Source organism: Lacerta agilis, chromosome 1 (genome assembly GCF_009819535.1).
Source record: "Lacerta agilis isolate rLacAgi1 chromosome 1, rLacAgi1.pri, whole genome shotgun sequence".
In the NCBI taxonomy this organism is placed as follows: Eukaryota; Metazoa; Chordata; class Lepidosauria; order Squamata; family Lacertidae; genus Lacerta; species Lacerta agilis.
Window position 1 is genome coordinate 85,914,290 of NC_046312.1, and position 18,523 is coordinate 85,932,812.

General features: G+C 43.0%; 1 protein-coding gene across 1 annotated transcript; it reads left to right on the forward strand.

Annotated features, from left to right (window-relative positions):
* The first annotated feature begins 33 nt into the window (after nt 1-33).
* Nucleotides 34-17,912, forward strand: PECR (peroxisomal trans-2-enoyl-CoA reductase). The gene is made up of 8 exons (XM_033161574.1): nt 34-182; nt 1,962-2,095; nt 10,977-11,142; nt 12,477-12,558; nt 13,138-13,234; nt 14,305-14,412; nt 15,976-16,087; nt 17,378-17,912. The coding sequence occupies exons 1-8, from the start codon at nt 50-52 to the stop codon at nt 17,464-17,466; spliced, it is 921 nt and encodes a 306-aa protein (XP_033017465.1). The 5' UTR covers nt 34-49; the 3' UTR covers nt 17,467-17,912.
* The last annotated feature ends 611 nt before the right edge of the window (nt 17,913-18,523 follow it).

Below are 18,523 nucleotides of genomic sequence, written 5' to 3' on the forward strand. Positions count from 1 at the left end.
CTCGAAGGCTGCTGGTGGCTTTGGAGAGCTTGGATCTCTTGAGACCAAGATGGCGGCGGCGGCTTGTGGCGGCCACGGGGGTCGCTTTCTGGCGTCCGGGCTGTTCCGTAACCGGGTGGCCATCGTGACCGGCGGGGGCACCGGCATCGGCAAGGCCATCACCGCCGACCTGCTTCAGCTCGGTGGGCAAAGGACGATCCGAAGGGGAAAGAACCAAAGGGAAGCCCCCGGGGACTCAAAATCCCAAAATCGGGAGTGAACTAGGCAGGGTACCCTCGCTGCGCGCACGCATGCACGCATTCATACGTCCCCCTCGGGAGGAAATAGCGGGTTGGGCTGCCCCGTGTCTTTCTCGTTCCTTGTTTTCAACAGGACTGGCAGGAATTCAACAGGTGTAGCCTCCCAGGGGGTTGCAGGCTGCCAAATTTTGCAGCATCTGAAGTTTTCAAACCATCTTCAGAGGCAGTCCGGCATATAACACATCGCAGTAATCCAACCTACAGGTTCCTAGAGCAGTTAGTCCAGATAGGGGCCCCTCTGAACTATCAGCTAAAGCTGATGGAAGGCGCTCAGTGCGACAGAGGCCAAAAAGGATCCAGAGATATTCACAGTATCCAAGCTGTGTAGGTGCTTCTTCAGAGTATTTGTGTCTTGATAAGCTCGTTGTTTTATATATATTTATAATTATTATATTTATATCCCATCTTTTAGTCAAGGAGCTCAAGGTGGTGTAAAACTTTTCTCCCTCCGCATTTTATCCTTACAACAACCCTGTGAGGTAGGTTAGGCTGAGAGACAGTGACTGGCCCAAGGTCACCCAACGAGCTTCATGGCTGAGTGGGGATTTGAACCCTAGTCTCCCTGGTCCTATTCCAGTGCTCTAACTACTGCACCACCCTGGCTCATCATTCCCTTTGGCCCCTGTCCTAGAGGATTAATGTCTCTTGTTAATCAGTGATATATAATGTCAGATCCAGGAAGGCAGATAATTAACTCTGATTCGCTAAGCTGCACTTGTCGCTGATGGATAACTGAGCTGTAGGGAAAGTGATTGGCAGTTTGAAAAAGAGCTGGCTATATCTGTGTGCTTTAAATGGGTCAAACCAGGGAATGAGGCCATGTCACTTGTATGTTAAGTAGGGCAGGCACTAAAATACCAAACTAACTCATCTGCTGCTGAAGATTCTGTACCTAGTTTGTGGCTTGAAAGATGAATGAAGTCATAAACTAAGGGTGGTCAACTTTTTGCCATTGAATGGTTTTACTAAAACACACCACATTTTGATTAACACATGGTGTGTGTACATGCAAATTCTGAATGCCAAGCCACAAATGATAGACCTCTTCATTTGTTCATCGAATGAAATGTCCATAAAATGTCCATCATTTGTCCATTCTGGTATAATTCAGAATGTAATAGCATGCTTTTGGAATGACTAGAATGTACTTTCTGTTTTGGATAACCTCTGACTCTCCCTGTCATTATGGCCAACTGTAGATATTCTATCATTTGGACCTGCCACTCATTTATTGTAGGTGTTTTATCACTTTTCCAGTTTCTTGCAATTAAGATCCTGGCTGCTACTCTTGTGTACATAAAAAGTGGTCTAACATCTTTTTAAAATTTCTGGTGACATTATACCTAGGAGGAAGGTTCCAGGTTTCTTCTTAAATGAGAACTGCTTGACAATCCAGAAAGTGATGATTGAAGATGGTTATCACAGTCTCTGTACAGTGCCGTTTGTTAAGCAAGAACCCTTGTTGACTCTACTAAAATGCAACCATGGGCGTAGCCAGGATTTTGGGAGGGGGGGGCAGAACCATGTTATCTGCGACAATTGGTCAGTTTATTAAGTATTTTATTTATTTACTTGATTTAGGGGGCAGCTGCCCCCCTGGCTATGCCTATGAATGCAATACTATTAATGTCTAAAATGCATTTCCCACCTATTTTTTGACAGGTTGTAATGTTGTCATTGCCTCCCGCAAATTCGACAGATTAAAAGCTGCAGCGAACGAGCTAGCTGCCAAAATTCCACCCACAGTTTCTGCCCAGGTTACTCCTGTACAGTGCAACATTCGCAAAGAAGAGGAGGTAAAAACAAAATACTTTTGTGCTCATCTGTAGAGTGGACAACTAGTGTACTGGTTCACTGGAGAATACTTGCCTTGAGTGTATTACACACACACACAAAATTTGATTTATTATATTTCTATGCCGCTCTTAATTCAAATGAACCCCAAAGCAGCTGGTAGTTCACAGTATTTTTCAAAGAGGTTGTTGTAAGAGTAATACTCTGTGATGGGAAAAGATTTACATCTTGCTGCATAATTGTCTTTAATGTACGTCACTAGTAACAGCCTCCTTTGCCAATGTTGAAATGACATCTGAAGAATGTAGATTTTGCAAGCATTGTGAAATGTACACATGTGGGCGTTTGCATCTGGAGATTGGATCTAGAAGCTAGCCACTTTGACTTAAACAGTGCATCTGCATTATTCCAAAGAAAAGGGGGGGAAAGGCCACTTATTTTGGGTGACTTTGTTTTATGAGGAAAACATGTAACTTGGCCGTTGCTTTGACTAAGATAAATTGTTTGTTGCTTTCCCTAAATCATTGTAGTTTTTTATTTCATGTAGCTTAGAAGAGTCACCCAGTCTGATTATGAAAGTGGTAACACCCAGTTGTTTGTATTGTTAAGGTGTGTTACTGGTTCTACTTTTTAAAAATTGGCGAAGGGCTTTGTAAAAGAGCAGTGGGAAGGGGAAAGTTAATGTTCCTTTTCATTAACTCTAAAGTGTTTTTTGAGCCTCTACTATCCTTTGTCACTATGAACCATGTAATTATTCATAATTCAGACTGCAATGCACTATCTGGGTCTGTCCGAAACCTCAAGTGTATCTGGAATTATTTGTCTCACGTTCATGAATAAACTTTTAAGATTTGGCGTTATGTCATAATTTCATTTCTTTTTGCATCTGCTTCTTGGTTTCCTAATCCGTGGGTCTTGGTCACTATTTCTCCTGGTAATCCTTCCAAGCCCTTCCTGTTTGTAACCTGTGTTTTGGAGCTGGGGGAAGACATTTTCTCTGGGGTTTTTTTGAGAGTTGAAGGCAGTAGGGTTGCAGATGCTTGTTTCTTTTGTCATGGTATTGCAGGGTTGCCCAAACTTGGGTCTCCAGCAGTTTTTGAACTACAACTCTCATCATCCTTAGCTAGCAGGACCAGTGGCCAGGGATTATGGGAATTGTAGTCCAAAAACAGCCAGAGACCTAAATTTGGAAATTTGGTAGTGCTTCAAAAATTACTAGATATTTTAAGCAGTGCCATAGCTACTGGGGGCTAGCCAGGTTTTTTGCCCCGGGTGAACCCTCCAGAGGGGTGCCATTGAGGCTCCCAGCCTGTGTGTGTGTGTGTGTGTGTGTGTGTACGCACGCAAATGTGTGGCGTGTTTGTGCTAAACTGGATCTTTGACCCAGGTTTTCACCCCTGTTTCAGGGAAAGGGCTGCAGCTCCTTGGTAAAGCATGTTTGCCTTGCATGCAAAAGATCCCATGTTCAATCTCCAACATTTCCACGTTAGGCTGGGAAAGACTTGCAGTCCTGCAGATTCATAGCCAGTTCAGCTGTAGGCATTTTGTGGTTTTATATTTTGATTTTGTTCTGTGAACGGCCCTGAGACCTCCAGCTATAGGGCGGTATATAAATTCAATAAATAACAACAACAACAACAACTTTGTATAAGGAAGCCAGCTATGCTCTATGATTAATCAGCAGTGTTGGAGCTGTCATATCAATTCTGCTTTTTCAATAATAATAATAATAATAATAATAATAATAATAATAATAGAAGAACCATCTATTGTCAGTCTTCTGCCTTCATCTCCAAATAGTGTTCCTGCTATGAAAAATAGCCCTTCCTTGGTTCTATTTTAGTTCATTCTGCCTAAACCACTGCTTTCTCTTTACTGTACCTTTATTTCATAACTGGGCTTCTGGAGTGGCTGCTTCCCTGATCTGCAAAAGGAGATTCACGTAAAGCATCTAGGGAATAACTTATTGAATGCGAGTTTCAGAGTCTTCATCTTTACCCTCAGGGGCCTCCTTGCTTTCTTTTTCATAAATAATTCTGCTTATTGGCACAGGGCTCCCGAATGCTGTGCAGTCTGCCAGTTTCCTTTGTTAAGAATACAGTGATGCTGCATTGTACCCTCGGTGTCTCTTGGCTGTTCAACATCCTGTAGCCACCAGTCCTACCAGGCTTGATTGTCTCTCCTGACATAAAGAACATAAAGCTATTGAATGCTGTCATGTGTAAAGATGACCTCAGTTCTCTTTTCTCTCCAGCCCACCCCACACTCAGCACCAGGAGATTTTATCTGGGTTGTGATAAGATGGCAGTGATGAGATGAGTTCCCTGTGATTATTTAATTGAACAGCCTTCCATATCATACTTGCTGCTTTTAGAGGAGTCGGCGGAACTACAGGCCTTTGGACAAAAATCTATAGATAATGTTACCTACTAGTAGTGATGAAGCCATAGATTTCATGAGAAAACTCTTGGATCGGATACCAAATGCTTAGTATTCTGTTTCCAATAGTGGCCAGCTAAATACTTTTGGGAAGCTTGCAAACAAGCTACGAAGGTAACAGCCCTTTCCTGTTTGTCTCCAACATCTGGTATTGGAAGTGGTTTCACTTAGGTATCATATCTATTAGGTATGCAGTTGATAGTCTTTGGTGGCTGGGGAAACCCAGCCAGATGGGCGGGGTATAAATAATAATGATTAGCTATAATAATGATTAGCTATAAGATCACTAAACTAGTGAAAGAATGGTGTTATTATTATTACTTGTGTTATTATAAAATTACTTGTGAAGTATGGAAAGAAAACACCATGCTTTCACAAGTTTGGTGATCTTATAGCTAATCATAATTAAATATCAAATTCTATGTATAAATTATTACATTCATGCGGTTTAAATTGCTGCAGTTTAATAACAATTCCTTTTGAAGAGGGTTCTGCTTCAACAGTGCACAGTCTGGTTATATACATTGTTACAAGTCTTCAAAAACCCTGAAACAATAGCTTCCGAAGAGAAGTCTCTTCCATTCATAAGTTTGACTTCTGAATCTAGTACAGTTGTTGTTGTTCAGTCGTTCAGTCGTGTCCGACTCTTCGTGACCCCATGGACCAGAGCACGCCAGGCACGCCTATCCTTCACTGCCTCCCGCAGTTTGGCCAAACTCATGTTAGTAGCTTCGAGAATACTGTCCAACCATCTCATCCTTTGTCGTCCCCTTCTCCTTGTGCCCTCCATCTTTCCCAACATCAGGGTCTTTTCCAGGGAGTCTTCTCTTCTCATGAGGTGGCCAAAGTACTGGAGCCTCAACTTCAGGATCTGTCCTTCTAGTGAGCACTCAGGGCCGATTTCCTTGAGAATGGATAGGTTTGATCTTCTTGCAGTCCATGGGACTCTCAAGAGTCTCCTCCAGCACCATAATTCAAAAGCATCAATTCTTCGGCGATCAGCCTTCTTGATGGTCCAGCTCTCACTTCCGTACATTACTACTGGGAAAACCATAGCTTTAACTATATGGACCTTTGTTGGCAAGGTGATGTCTTTGCTTTTTAAGATGCTGTCTAGGTTTGTCATTGCCTTTCTCCCAAGAAGCAGGCGTCTTCTAATTTCGTGACTGCTGTCACCATCTGCAGTGATCATGGAACCCAAGAAAGTGAAATCTCTCACTGCCTCCATTTCTTCCCCTTCTATTTGCCAGGAGGTGATGGGACCAGTGGCCATGATCTTAGTTTTTTTGATGTTGAGCTTCAGACCATATTTTGCGCTTTCCTCTTTCACCCTCATTAAAAGGTTCTTCAATTCCTCCTCACTTTCTGCCATCAAGGTTGTATCATCAGCATATCTGAGGTTGTTGATATTTTTTCCGACAATCTTAATTCCGGTTTGGGATTCATCCAGCCCAGCCTTTCGCATGATGAATTCTGCATATAAGTTAAATAAGCAGGGAGACAATATACAGCCTTGTCGTACTCCTTTCCCAATTTTGAACCAATCAGTTGTTCCATATCCAGTTCTAACTGTAGCTTCTTGTCCCACATAGAGATTTCTCAGGAGACGGATGAGGTGATCAGGCACTCCCATTTCTTTAAGAACTTTCCATAGTTTGCTGTGGTCGACACAGTCAAATGCTTTTGCGTAGTCAATGAAGCAGAAGTAGATGTTTTTCTGGAACTCTCTAGCTTTCTCCATAATCCAGCGCATGTTTGCAATTTGGTCTCTGGTTCCTCTGCCCCTTCGAAATCCAGCTTGCACTTCTGGGAGTTCTCGGTCCACGTACTGCTTAAGCCTGCCTTGTAGAATTTTAAGCATAACCTTGCTAGCGTGTGAAATGAGTGCAATTGTGCGGTAGTTAGAGCATTCTTTGGCACTGCCCTTCTTTGGGATTGGGATGTAAACTGATCTTCTAGTACAGTAGTAGTTCTTTATTCCCAATGGAATAAAGGTGTGAAGGGTGCAGGACTGCAGCCCATGATGCTCTCTGAAATACTCCTTTTTTGCTAATGTGGGAAGGTTGAGTGATACTCTCGGGGCGATTTTTCTTCTTTTTAAACAAAGCAATTTAGTCTGCAAGCCTAAACAAACTTATACAGGAGTAACTCCTATTGAGCTCAGTCAGTGAAGCTTCCTTCTGAGTGGTCATGTGAAGGATTACACTGCTCATGGTTTCATAGTCAAACATTTACTGAAGGGTCTTAAGCATTAATATGGCTCTCTGTATTGAGCATGCAGTGCTTGCATAATTCCTTAATACTCTGTAAACAGCCCAGCCTTTTATCTGTACTATACTTCTCATTCGGTGGCTATGAGTGGCTTTGCAGTATAATGTGATTGGACTCTGCTGCCTGGGAGTGTGTATGTGTGTGGATTTAAAGGTTTCTTGTGGCATGCTCCCTGAAGAGGCTGGATTTTCTTCTAAATGCATTGTTAAATCAGGGTTTTGTAATTTGTTGACTATCCAGACTGGTGCTGGGAAATGCATTCAGCTGTAGCTAATCGTAATTAAATATCAAATCCTGTGTATGAGTTGCTGCATTCTTGTCTGGTGCTTAAGGATTGTCTCCATAAATATTCTGTTGAGTGATCTACATTTTTCAAGTGCTACTTTATGGACTTGCCCTTTTGTATTTCTTGATTCCTCATTTTCCAACTGGAGTTAATTGCTGTTCTTACTTAATAGGGCTCTGATATTTGTTCTGTTACTCACCCATATTGATTTTCCTCTGGCTTCTCCATATACCTGGAATGTGTTATATGCTAATATGCAACCTGTTTATCTCCCTTCTTAAAACAAACTCCTGAACACACTCTTACCCCTTCCATGCTGCCCCCTTACAGCCTCTTTTAATATAAGTAAAACATGCCATTTTTAAATTTATAGAAGGTTCTTCCTGATCTCCTTAATGTCTAAAAATCTCAAAACTACAACCTAAAAAAATTGAAGCAGTATTATAAAACAGACATACAACAAAATCAGTAAAACAGTATGATAAAAGAAGGAATTACTGGTATTTAATATCAAGATCCAGTCTTATGGACTAGGGAAATCACAGGCAAAATATATGCATTTACAAGTACTGTGGTACCTCGGGTTACAGACGCTTCAGGTTACAGACTCCACTAACCCAGAAATAGTACCTCGGGTTAAGAACTTTGCTTCAGGATGAGAACAGAAATCACACAGTGGCAGCAGGAGGCCCCATTAGCTAAAGTGGTACCTCAGGTTAAGAACAGTTTCAGGTTAAGAACAGACCTCCAGAACAAATTAAGTTCTTAACCCGAGGTACCAGGGGCGTCGCTGGGGAGGGGCGGTGGGGGCGGGACGCCCCCAGTGACAGGGTGAGCAGCGGCGGGTGGGGGTGTCAAGCGGCGGCCCCTCCCGCCACTCCCACGCGCCGCCGCTCCCTCCGTCACCCCCGGAGGAGCAGCAGCACATGGATGGGGTGCTTCTGCCGCTTTTTTTCGGCGGGGGGGGGGGCGACCCGCGAGGGGGGTTGTCACCCCCTCCTCGCTGGTCACCCCCCCGCGCCGAAAAAACCGCGGGAGGGCGGGCGGGGAAAGCCTGGAAAGGAAGCAGAGCAGGCGCGTTTAAGCGCCGCTCTGCTTCTTTTTCCGCTTTCCGCCGCTTTTTTTCGGCGGGAGGGGGGGCGACCAGCGAGGTGGGGGTCACCCGTCACCCCCTCCTCGCTGGTCACCACCCCCCCCGCCGAAAAAAACCGCGGGGGGGGGGGCGGGGAAAGCCTGGAAAGGAAGCAGAGCAGGCGCGTTTAAGCGCCGCTCTGCTTCTTTTTCCGCTTTCCGCCGCTTTTTTTTCGGCGGGAGGGGGGGCGACCAGCGAGGTGGGGGTCACCCGTCACCCCCTCCTCGCTGGTCACCACCCCCCCCGCCGAAAAAAACCGCGGGGGGGGGCGGGGAAAGCCTGGAAAGGAAGCAGAGCAGGCGCGTTTAAGCGCCGCTCTGCTTCTTTTTCCGCTTTCCGCCGCTTTTTTTCGGCGGGGGGGGGCCGACCAGCGAGGTGGGGGTCACCCGTCACTCCCTCCTCGCTGGTCACCACCACCCCCCCGCCGAAAAAAACCGCGGGGGGGGGGGCGGGGAAAGCCTGGAAAGGAAGCAGAGCAGGCGCGTTTAAGCGCCGCTCTGCTTCTTTTTCCGCTTTCCGCCGCTTTTTTCGGCGGGGGGGGGCGACCAGCGAGGTGGGGGTCACCCGTCACCCCCTCCTCGCTGGTCACCACCCCCCCCCGCCGAAAAAAAGCCTCGGAAAGGGGGAAATCCCCCCTTTCTGTATACACGTGCGTCGTGACGTCACGATGACGTCACGGCGCGCGCGTCGTGCCCCTCCCCCAGGGGGTGCCTCTGCGCTGCCGCCGCCCCCAGCAGCGCAGAGGCTAGCGACGCCACTGCGAGGTACCACTGTAATCTGAAACATCTGATGGATAATGCTTCAGATATGGCAGAGGGTAGGGAATTCCACAGTACAGAGATGATTATAGAAAAAGACAGTTTTGGGGTCACCACCCTGTGATATATTCTGTAGGGTATGTTTCCATGATTATCATTTCCTCGAATGATATACTAAAATGAAACATTTTAGTAATATATGGCTCTTGTTTTTCTAGAAGAGTCACACACAGTTTCTTGTCAATTTGAGCTAATTCAGCTGTTAATCTTTGTATTCAGATTCCCAGATTGCATGCCTCTTTTTAAAAGGAGTGCACAGGTATGAATTTATACCTATGATGTAACACCTTAGCTGTGAGCTAGTTGGACAAGGGTTTGTTTGCAAATTGCCTAGTATTAGGCATCATTATAAACGAATATTATGCATTTATAAAACTTCTTTTTACAGAAATGTAAGGATTTTTTCTTGCATTTTTGCAAGACCGCTGGTCTGATTCTGCACAAAATCTGTGCTGAAAGAATTGTACCTGCTGTACATGCCTTGCTAAATATTCAAGAATGGCATATCGCTTTTCTTTGACAGGGCTGTATAGACTGCGACTCTGCCACTTCAGCAGAAAGTTGCCATTACTTGTTCTGGGTAGCCGAGGGTGCTTCTGGATTAGCATTTTTTCCATCTTTTGCTTGGCAGGGATCCAGGCCCCTTGGATCCTCGTGAAGACCATTGGCACAGATAGCGGAAAGGAGACACACAAACTGATTGGATAGGAAGAATAGCTTCTATGTATCAATGCATTATTATTTGAAGCACAAATATGTCTACATTAAGGCAAGCCTTATTTTTAATCCTCAGTTTTTAAGAGCTTTTGCCAAATGCTCTGAAGGTCAGAGGTGAATTTGAAACTCGGGACGCAGGTGGAGAGGTTGGAAGGAAACTGATGTTGTTGGATTAAGAGGAGAATGAAATCGGTTTTTCAAGTCTACCCTAAAAAGAACTTTTTAATGGAGCTGGAAAGGGAAGAGCAACATGCTTCATACTGGTGGAAGTTGGTCCATTAGAGCAAATGGGGCACTGTCCTACCACCTCAGTGCCATCAGTCAGCCCCCACCTGTGTGCTTTCTTGCTTACCACTGGGCTTTAGTTTCATCTTCTGATGGGAATTGTAGTCTAAAACATTTGCAGGGCACCAAGTTGAGGGTGGTCTAAAGTGTCAGAAATGCTCACCCAGCTTCTCTCTGCTCCTCTATCTGTGCCAAGTGGGCCTTGCTTCCATTCTTTGGGAATGCATTAATTTGCATGCTGCTGTTTTCATTCATAAAATGCAACAGATTGGTTGTACTCCATTGATGACCTTGGGAACTAGCAAGACCTGCCTGCTGGCCAAAGACTGTTTCACACATGACTTAAATAGAATATTAAAGGCTGCTTGTTCATTCTATCAACGCTGCCGCTGTACCATAAAGTCTCTATTTTACCTACCTACCTAAGGTTTAGGTACATTTGAGGATGCATGTTTACTACTTCCAGGATTAGATATAAAATAACTATTCTAATATCCTTTATTGCAGAAAATCCCTTTTTATTCATTCTTTGCAGTATTCATGCCATTGTTAGGAATGTCATTTCATGTTGTGTTTGACAAGAAGCTCATGTCAGTCAGCTGTTACTATATGTTAAATTTTGTAGGATCACGCCAGTGAAAGTTCTCTGATACGTTCTATAATCTAGATCTAAAAGTCTATTTTTAGGAGGTTCCAGTGGAATTAGACCTCTGGCTGCAATGTTGTGGTTTCTTTATTGTTCACACTGTTTTACCAGCCCCTAACCTTCTTTTTGCAAGAGAAATATACAACATATACAAAATACAAGAAGAAACCACTACAAAATAATCAATCGTTTTTATTCTGGTCAAGCTTGAGTAATGAATGTGGAAATGACTAATGTTAAATGGCTACTGTGTACAGACTTAGCAACTCAACTTCTTTATTATTGGTAGGTAGAGGCACTGGTGAAATCAACATTGGATCTTCATGGAAGGATAGATTTCCTGGTCAACAATGGGGGAGGCCAGTTTCCTAGCCCAGCTGAAGCAATTAGTTCAAAAGGCTGGAATGCTGTGATTGAAACTAACTTGACTGGGACCTTCTACTGCTGTAAAGCAGGTGAGCACTTGGTGTACACAGGAAATAAGTAACTAAGCCATCCGTCTCTCTATCATTGGCATGGCATGTTCATGCTCTGCTGTCCCAGAAGCATTATATCAGACATTCAGAGAACTTTGGGATTCTTCCTGGGCTCAGCAGGTTATTAAAGGACTCCAGGCGAAGTTGTCACTGCTAATTAGGTTCAGCTGAAAGTTGGGTTGCCAAGTCTGTTGAAGCTCAGACCCTGAGATGCAAGGAGGAGAGGTTGGGGGCTAAGAGAGTCCGGATGCTGCCTTAGGTCGGAGGTTGACAGACATGGGGCAGTGGTAGCAGGATGAAGCCTCTTGAGCCAATGATACAGTAGCCTGCTGCCTTGATTTTTGGTCCTCAGTCTGAAATTCTGTTTTTGTAGAATCTTAGAGTTGGAAGGGACCCAACAGTCATCTAGTCCAACCCACTGCAATGCAGGAATCTCAACTAGTTTCCCCCTTCAAACCCTGGGAAGAAGGCTGAAATCTGACACCCCAGGTCAAACCATGAGACCTGACAAGTAGTTTCTCCCCCTGAATAATTTACAACTAGAGGTGGAAGAAGCAAGGGGATTCCTTGACTATTTTTTTCCATGTCTGCAGATACCTAGTGACTAGATGATGAGATTTACATTTCAACACTGATACTGTTTTTGGCACTAAGAAATAGTGGGTGACACATGAGGCGGCAGGATCTTCCTTAAGGCTCCAGAGCAGTTTTTTCTAGACAGAAAGGAGGTAGGGGCTGGAGCAATCACTGGATTGTCCAAAAGTGCTGTCAGTTTGTTCTAGTTCTCCATACTTGCCTAGAAACATTGTACTGGGGCCATGAGGCCTAACTAGTTGGAGCCATTTTCTTAGGCAGTAGCAGACGAAATGGTAGCAAGATGGACAGGTATCCTTTAGAAACATAGGAAGTCTTGCCTGTACAATGACTAGCAGTGACTTTCCAGGATTTCACGAAGGAGACTTTCCCAGCCCTTTCTGGAAATGCCTAGGTTTGAACCTGAAACCTTCATGCAACAGATGTGCTGTCCCGCTGAGCTGTCGTTTTGTGTTATACAGATAAATATCAATAGAGTTATAAGATGTGCATTCAGTTGTGGTTCTCAGGTGAATATTTGGGTTTAATGTCATTGCTGCTTCCACATCTAAGCAACGCACGGCCCTGTTGATAGCAAATGTTTTTGTCAAGTTTTCTAAGGCTATGGAAATAAGGCCTGAGACAGATTTCATTCCACTCATGTGTTTACTGTAATCTTTGCACACCAGTTATCTGGCAATGTAAAAACATTCACAACCATTCTTCTGTTTTCCACCCAGTGTACAATGCTTGGATGCAGGATCACGGAGGTGCTATTGTCAACATCGTGGCTGATATGTGGAAAGGGTTTCCTGGCATGTCGTAAGTCTGCTATCAGTATACAACTTTTCTTTTTCGTTACGATACACAGTCCACTTGCTTTCACTTAAACTGCTTAGACTGAGGTGCCTTGAGGTGCAAAGTACAATTTTATTAACAACCTTGCACCTCAGAAGTCTCAGTCTTCCGTAAGCCATGCTTTTTTCCTCAGTCAATGCCTATACTTCTATAACTTGTTTATAATTTGATGAGTCATACAGAATGCTATTAATGTTACTGTGAGCTTTTCGTTGGGCTGGAATAATTGGACAAACACAAAATACTGATTTTTTTTTCTGCAGGCCTTCAGCCAGCTTTTGTTCACTATTTGTGTTAGCACTGAGTTTGCAGTTAAGCTTCTAAAATGTCAGATATTGCTAACTTGACTGCCCTGTTCTGCTGAGATTTGTTTTGGATTTGTTTGATTGGATGCCTGCTTGTCAAAGTGTGAACCTAATTAGGCTTGCTAGGTGTCGCTATAGTTACTTAAAAGCATCCAGTTTTGATGGAGCTGACACATACCCCATGTCTATTTATTGATGGAAGATAATATTGCCCTTTTAAAATTTCCTTCCTTCACAGACACACTGGTGCAGCAAGAGCCGCAGTCGATAACCTGACCAAAAGCCTAGCCATCGAGTGGGCCCGAAGTGGAGTGAGAATTAACTCAGTTTCCCCAGTAGGTAACAGAAACATGTGACCAGTAAGGGAAGAGTCAAATTAGTACAGACTAATTTGTAAAATGATCATTTGGTTTAGCTGAGATAAAATAAAACCTGTCCCTACCATCACATGCTAGCTGCACAGTTGGTCATAATTGTTGGAGTCTATTAAGGGTTTTTGTAGTTAAACCTACTAAAAGCATCCAGGATTTGGGATGGGTCTTAGGATATGGAAACGGAGGATGAGGCTTTCTTTCTTTCTTTCTTTCTTTCTTTCTTTCTTTCTTTCTTTCTCAAATTTATAAGCTGCTTCGCAGACTGAAGCCGCCAAAGCAAAGTACAACAGTATAGAAATGTGATAAAATGCAAGCTCCCAAAACAATAAAGCAATTTCTACAGATATATAATGTATCTTCCTTGAATGACTGGGTCACACTTCAGGGAAAGCTGTCTTAAGCAAAAATGACTTTGGCACATGCCTAAATATCATGATGCAACGCTTCACAGAGATGGAGTGGTTTATAAAAGATTAAAATAAGTGCCATTAAGCCAAAGGGAGAGAGAACAATTGAGTTGAAAGGAATAGAACTATGCTTTTTGGTGTGTGTGCTGCTTGTTGTTTTTTTTAAAAAAATATTTATCATCATTCTACCCTATCCTTCCTCCTGCAGGAGACCATTGGAAAGTACACATAATCAAGAAAATACAAGCAGTTAAAAAAAGTTTTAAAACAGCCATGCAAACAATAATACCACTAAAACAATTTAAATACATTATACAGCGGATGAGGAATATTTGGCTGTCAGCCTCAGTTGCCATTAAAGTGGTTTTTCCTCAGGGTGAATCCTTCACCCCACAAGAACAGAATGTTGCGTTGGAAATTGTGGCATATACACAGCCCTATTTATTGAGGGAATTGTAAGCAAGTTAAAGAGCCAAGATTTTGAATAAGAGCTGGAATATATTTCTATCCCCCTACCCAACAGCGTAGCTCTTAATGAGCAGCTGCTTTTCAGTGTAGAGGGTTCAATGTTACTGTGTTAAGCATTAATGGAGTCTTACTGTGAGTCTGTCCTTTTCTTCGTAGGGAGTGATATTTTCAGAAACTGCTGTTGCACATTACAAAGATGGTGAAGAACAGTTTAAAAGCTATATCCAAAAAATTCCTGCAAAGAGATTAGGACTTCCTGAAGAGGTATTACAGTATTTCAATCTAAAAGTTCCTTTTTGGCACTGAGGGTCTTTCCAGATGATAGGTAGGGGCGCCCGCCCTGTGGAACGCCCTCCCACCAGATGTCAAGGAAAGAAACAACTATCTGACTTTTAGGGAAGTTTTTAATGGTTGATGTTTTGTTGTGTTTTTAATATCCTGTTGGAAGCCTCCCAGAGAGGCTGGGGAGGCCTGGCCAGATGGGTGGGGTATAAGTAATTGTGTGTGTGTGTGTGTGTGTGTGTGTGTGTGAGTGTGTGATTTCCCTCCTGTACACATTTACACAAAGTAGTGCAAATACCAGCCTTGCTGTGGAAGATGGTTTTTGGTGGTACTCCTGATCAACATGTGTATGAACAGGGGTGGGTCAGCAAGGGTCAAATACAGTCCTTCAGGCCTCTCTCATAGAAATGGTGCTCTTGCATTGGAAAGAGGGATTTCATGACACTGGAAAGAACACCCTAAATTTCAAAGACTTAAGATATTTGAAGATGCATACCACTAGCTAATACAGTGCTACCTCCGGTTGCAGACAGGATCCGTTCTGGAGCTCCGGTCAGATCCCTAGGTTTCCGCAACTGTAGGGACCGCTTCTGTGCATGCGTGTGGCGCAGTAGAGTGCTTCTGCGCATGCTCGTGCTGCGAAACACTTCCGGGTTTGCCGCTTTCGCAACCCGAAGTTCACATTACCTGAGGGTGACGTGTGCCAAGGTGCTACTGTATGTTCAGACCAAAAAAAAAAGTTTATTGGAGTACTCTTTAAAGGGCAAGCTATGTGCCTGGCATTGTATAAATCTAAAATAGGTATCCTGATTATGCTATAATTATGCTGTACCATCTATTCCACAGTAGTAGCAAGCAATGTGCCTGGCATTGTATAAACCTAAAATAGGTATCCTGATTATGCTATAATTATGCTGTACCATCTATTCCACAGTAGTAGCAAACACCACATTGTAAGCCTGCTGGTTGAACTTGCAGAACTTTTGAATGTGCAGTTTATAGTAGAACCTTGCTAGTTTTGAAGGTGATTTTTGAGTACTTTTAGAATAGATGGTTCTGCTGACATATCCAAGCCAGCAAAGCATTGAAATGCTTAGTATTTTACTGTCCATAAATATTATATCATTTTCTTTTTGACTTGAACATTTTGTCTTTAGTAAAACATTCCTGTGGACCACTGGTCAGTAATCTTCTGTAATTGATCAGGAATGACTTCTGATCTAAGAATCACCTTCGAATAGAGAGCTAACAGGAGCCCTTTTCAGAAATGTGCATTCAATGGATGCCAGCAGGGCTGGTGGCACTGTTGTGGTAACTGGCTCTGTGCCCACCCTGCATGCTTATCAGTGTGCATTGGCACCATGATTTTGACATACAAATGCATACATTTCATACATTTGCACATGTGCAAGGCAGAATTTATACACTACTGCCTTTGTTGTGATTAATGCATGAAGCCTTGCCTGCATTTTTGAAAAGTGCTATGGCATGGCAGACATTGAGCACTTGTAATTCACATAAGTAAATGTCTTGAATCTTTATAAGGTATCTCCCTTGGTGTGTTTCCTGCTGTCTCCGGCTGCCTCTTTTATCACTGGAGAAACTGTGAAGGTTGATGGTGGGCAGAGCATATATAGTTCCCCATGGGAAGTACCAGGTAAAAAAAACCCACGCTTTTTAAAAACTACTTTTTAACCAGTAGCTTGTTCAGTTACATGCCCACCCAGGGCCTGTTTAGATTTATTACACTCTTTTCAGGAAATCAACACATTTGTTTTATCATAGTTTAGTCAACTTTGCAGTAGCTTGATAATTGAGTTGTGAGTCTTTTTAGGTCCAGCCTGGGATTGTAGAGCATAGCTGTCAACTCCCCCCCCCCCTTTTTATGGGAAATTCCCTTATTCCAGTGCCTTTTCCCACTGCAAAAAAAGGGAATGTTGACAGCTATGGCTGTTTCCCAATGCAAGAAAAAGGAAGGTTGACAGCTTACTATAATAAAAGGATTTCTATACCAGCCAGTCGGGGCAAGTGATGCTGTGAGCCTTGAATGCTTCACTAAACTCTATGCTCAACAGCCTTAACTTAAAGGTTCTAGTCTTAACCCATGGCTGCCTTAACTCTCATGACATTGGAATGGGATTGGTAAAAACACTCTTGGGATTACCCCAACTTCAGTTATTGAATTGTCATATAGCTGTCTTATAAACAAGAAGCAACCTTTTAATAAATTTTGGGAAGGATTTTAATAGACAACAAGGGTACATACAATGTCTGTGTTCTCAGTTCATAGGGTCCTTTCTATAGGTCAGTTACATTCAGTGTGAGACACTGCTGTCTTGGAGATTATGAGGTGGAAGAAGTGAATGTGGGTAGAAGGGGGATAATGATTTTCCATTATTTTGACAAACAACCTTTTACTTATCAACGTCACGTCTAGTTTTTCCCAGATATTCATGTACTGAATCCAAGGCTGACTAAAGATCTATAGAAATATAGGTTGCCTTTTTGGTCTTTGGAAGATTTTTCAGCCGAAATGAAAATAACTAATGCGTAGCCCATAGCTTTTCCTCCTAGGATCTCTTTCTATACATGTTGCAAAGACAATGCTGTAATTTGGATCGCTGTAAATATGTAACATGATAATTTTTGGAAAGAATTGGATAAAAGGGTGTTTGGAGAGCATTTCCTTTAGCTCAGTCTTCCCCAACCTGGTATCACTATATATTTTGGACTATAATTCTCATTAGCCATGCTGGTGGGGACTGATGGAAATTGTAGCCCAAAACAACGAAAGGGCACCAGGTTGGGAAAGAGTGCTTTACACTTAAAGGAAGTTTTCTTTCTTTAAGAGAGCTGCTCATCGAGACTAGGATCTAGCTGGGTTAAGGTGAGATGAAGCAGCGGCTAGCTTTTGAAGGCAACTGTCTTATTGTATCCTTTCCCGCAGATCATAATAGATGGCCACCTGCACCAGATGGAGATAATGCCAACGCACTCAAGAAGATGCTTTCAGGAAAAGCTTTGTCAAAGCTGTAAAACCAATGGGGTCAGCCCCCTTCCATGCCTGTCAGTGGATAAATGCTGCCTTTCAGTAATTGACTGCGATCTTGAGGATCACAGCCTCACTGGGGTAACAAACTGTGCCTTAGTTTTTTTATGATGATTCCTCTGAAGAAAGTCCTCCCAGAACCAAACAACTGTCAATATCTGCTGTTGCTGCTGGCTTTGATGTAAAAGGGTAAATGCATCTCTCATGACCTCTGCTTTTGCAATTTGCACTCTAAGCTCCACTCACTAAATCTCATACATATGCTGCATTAACAAGGTGCTGAAGTGAATTACGGCCAAAGTTCTGTAGCTTGCTATCATCACAGCCTTTCTGATTGCCATGCATTGATTACTCACTTCTGCCATAAGAGTCTTTGGCACAGCTCCCAGAGATGAGAGATGTTGGTGCACAATAAACTGGTGGTTTGTATCTATGTTCAAAGTTGTATTTTATCTTCAGTGGGAGCAGGCAGCATGGGTACTAACTGGCACTTGAAAACATTTTTAGCCTGTGCTATACTTTAAAAGTTCAGAGGTTCAGAAAGGGAAATGCCTTCATCTTGTGCACATGGAGAAAACAATGGCTAAGCTTCATTTTGTTTGCATGTGTTACAAGATAGGAGTTTATTTTTCTGTACCAGCACGGCTTGTCTTGCACAGCTTGATTTGCAAGCCTTCAGGCTGGTATGTGCCATAGCCATCATATTGACTTAATTCTAGTGATTAGAGAAGTTGTCCAGAAACATTTTTTCTCTAGGAAGGAGCTGAACTTTGGAGAGGTGGTAGATGAAGAACTGAAATATGGATACTTCATTATCACTGCAATTACCAGAACCCAAGGGGGGGGGGAATAATTAGAGCTATAAGGGGAAAGCTAATGTTAGCTGCAATTCCTTGCTTTTAATGAATTGCATTTTATATATTTATTTTGCCAAATAAAAAAGAAAATTAGCAACATGTTATCCTGCCAGAGTGTAATACTTTGAAGGGGTAGTTTCAAAGCCAAGTTACTGCACATCTTAAAATGTTTAGTATCTTTGGCTAG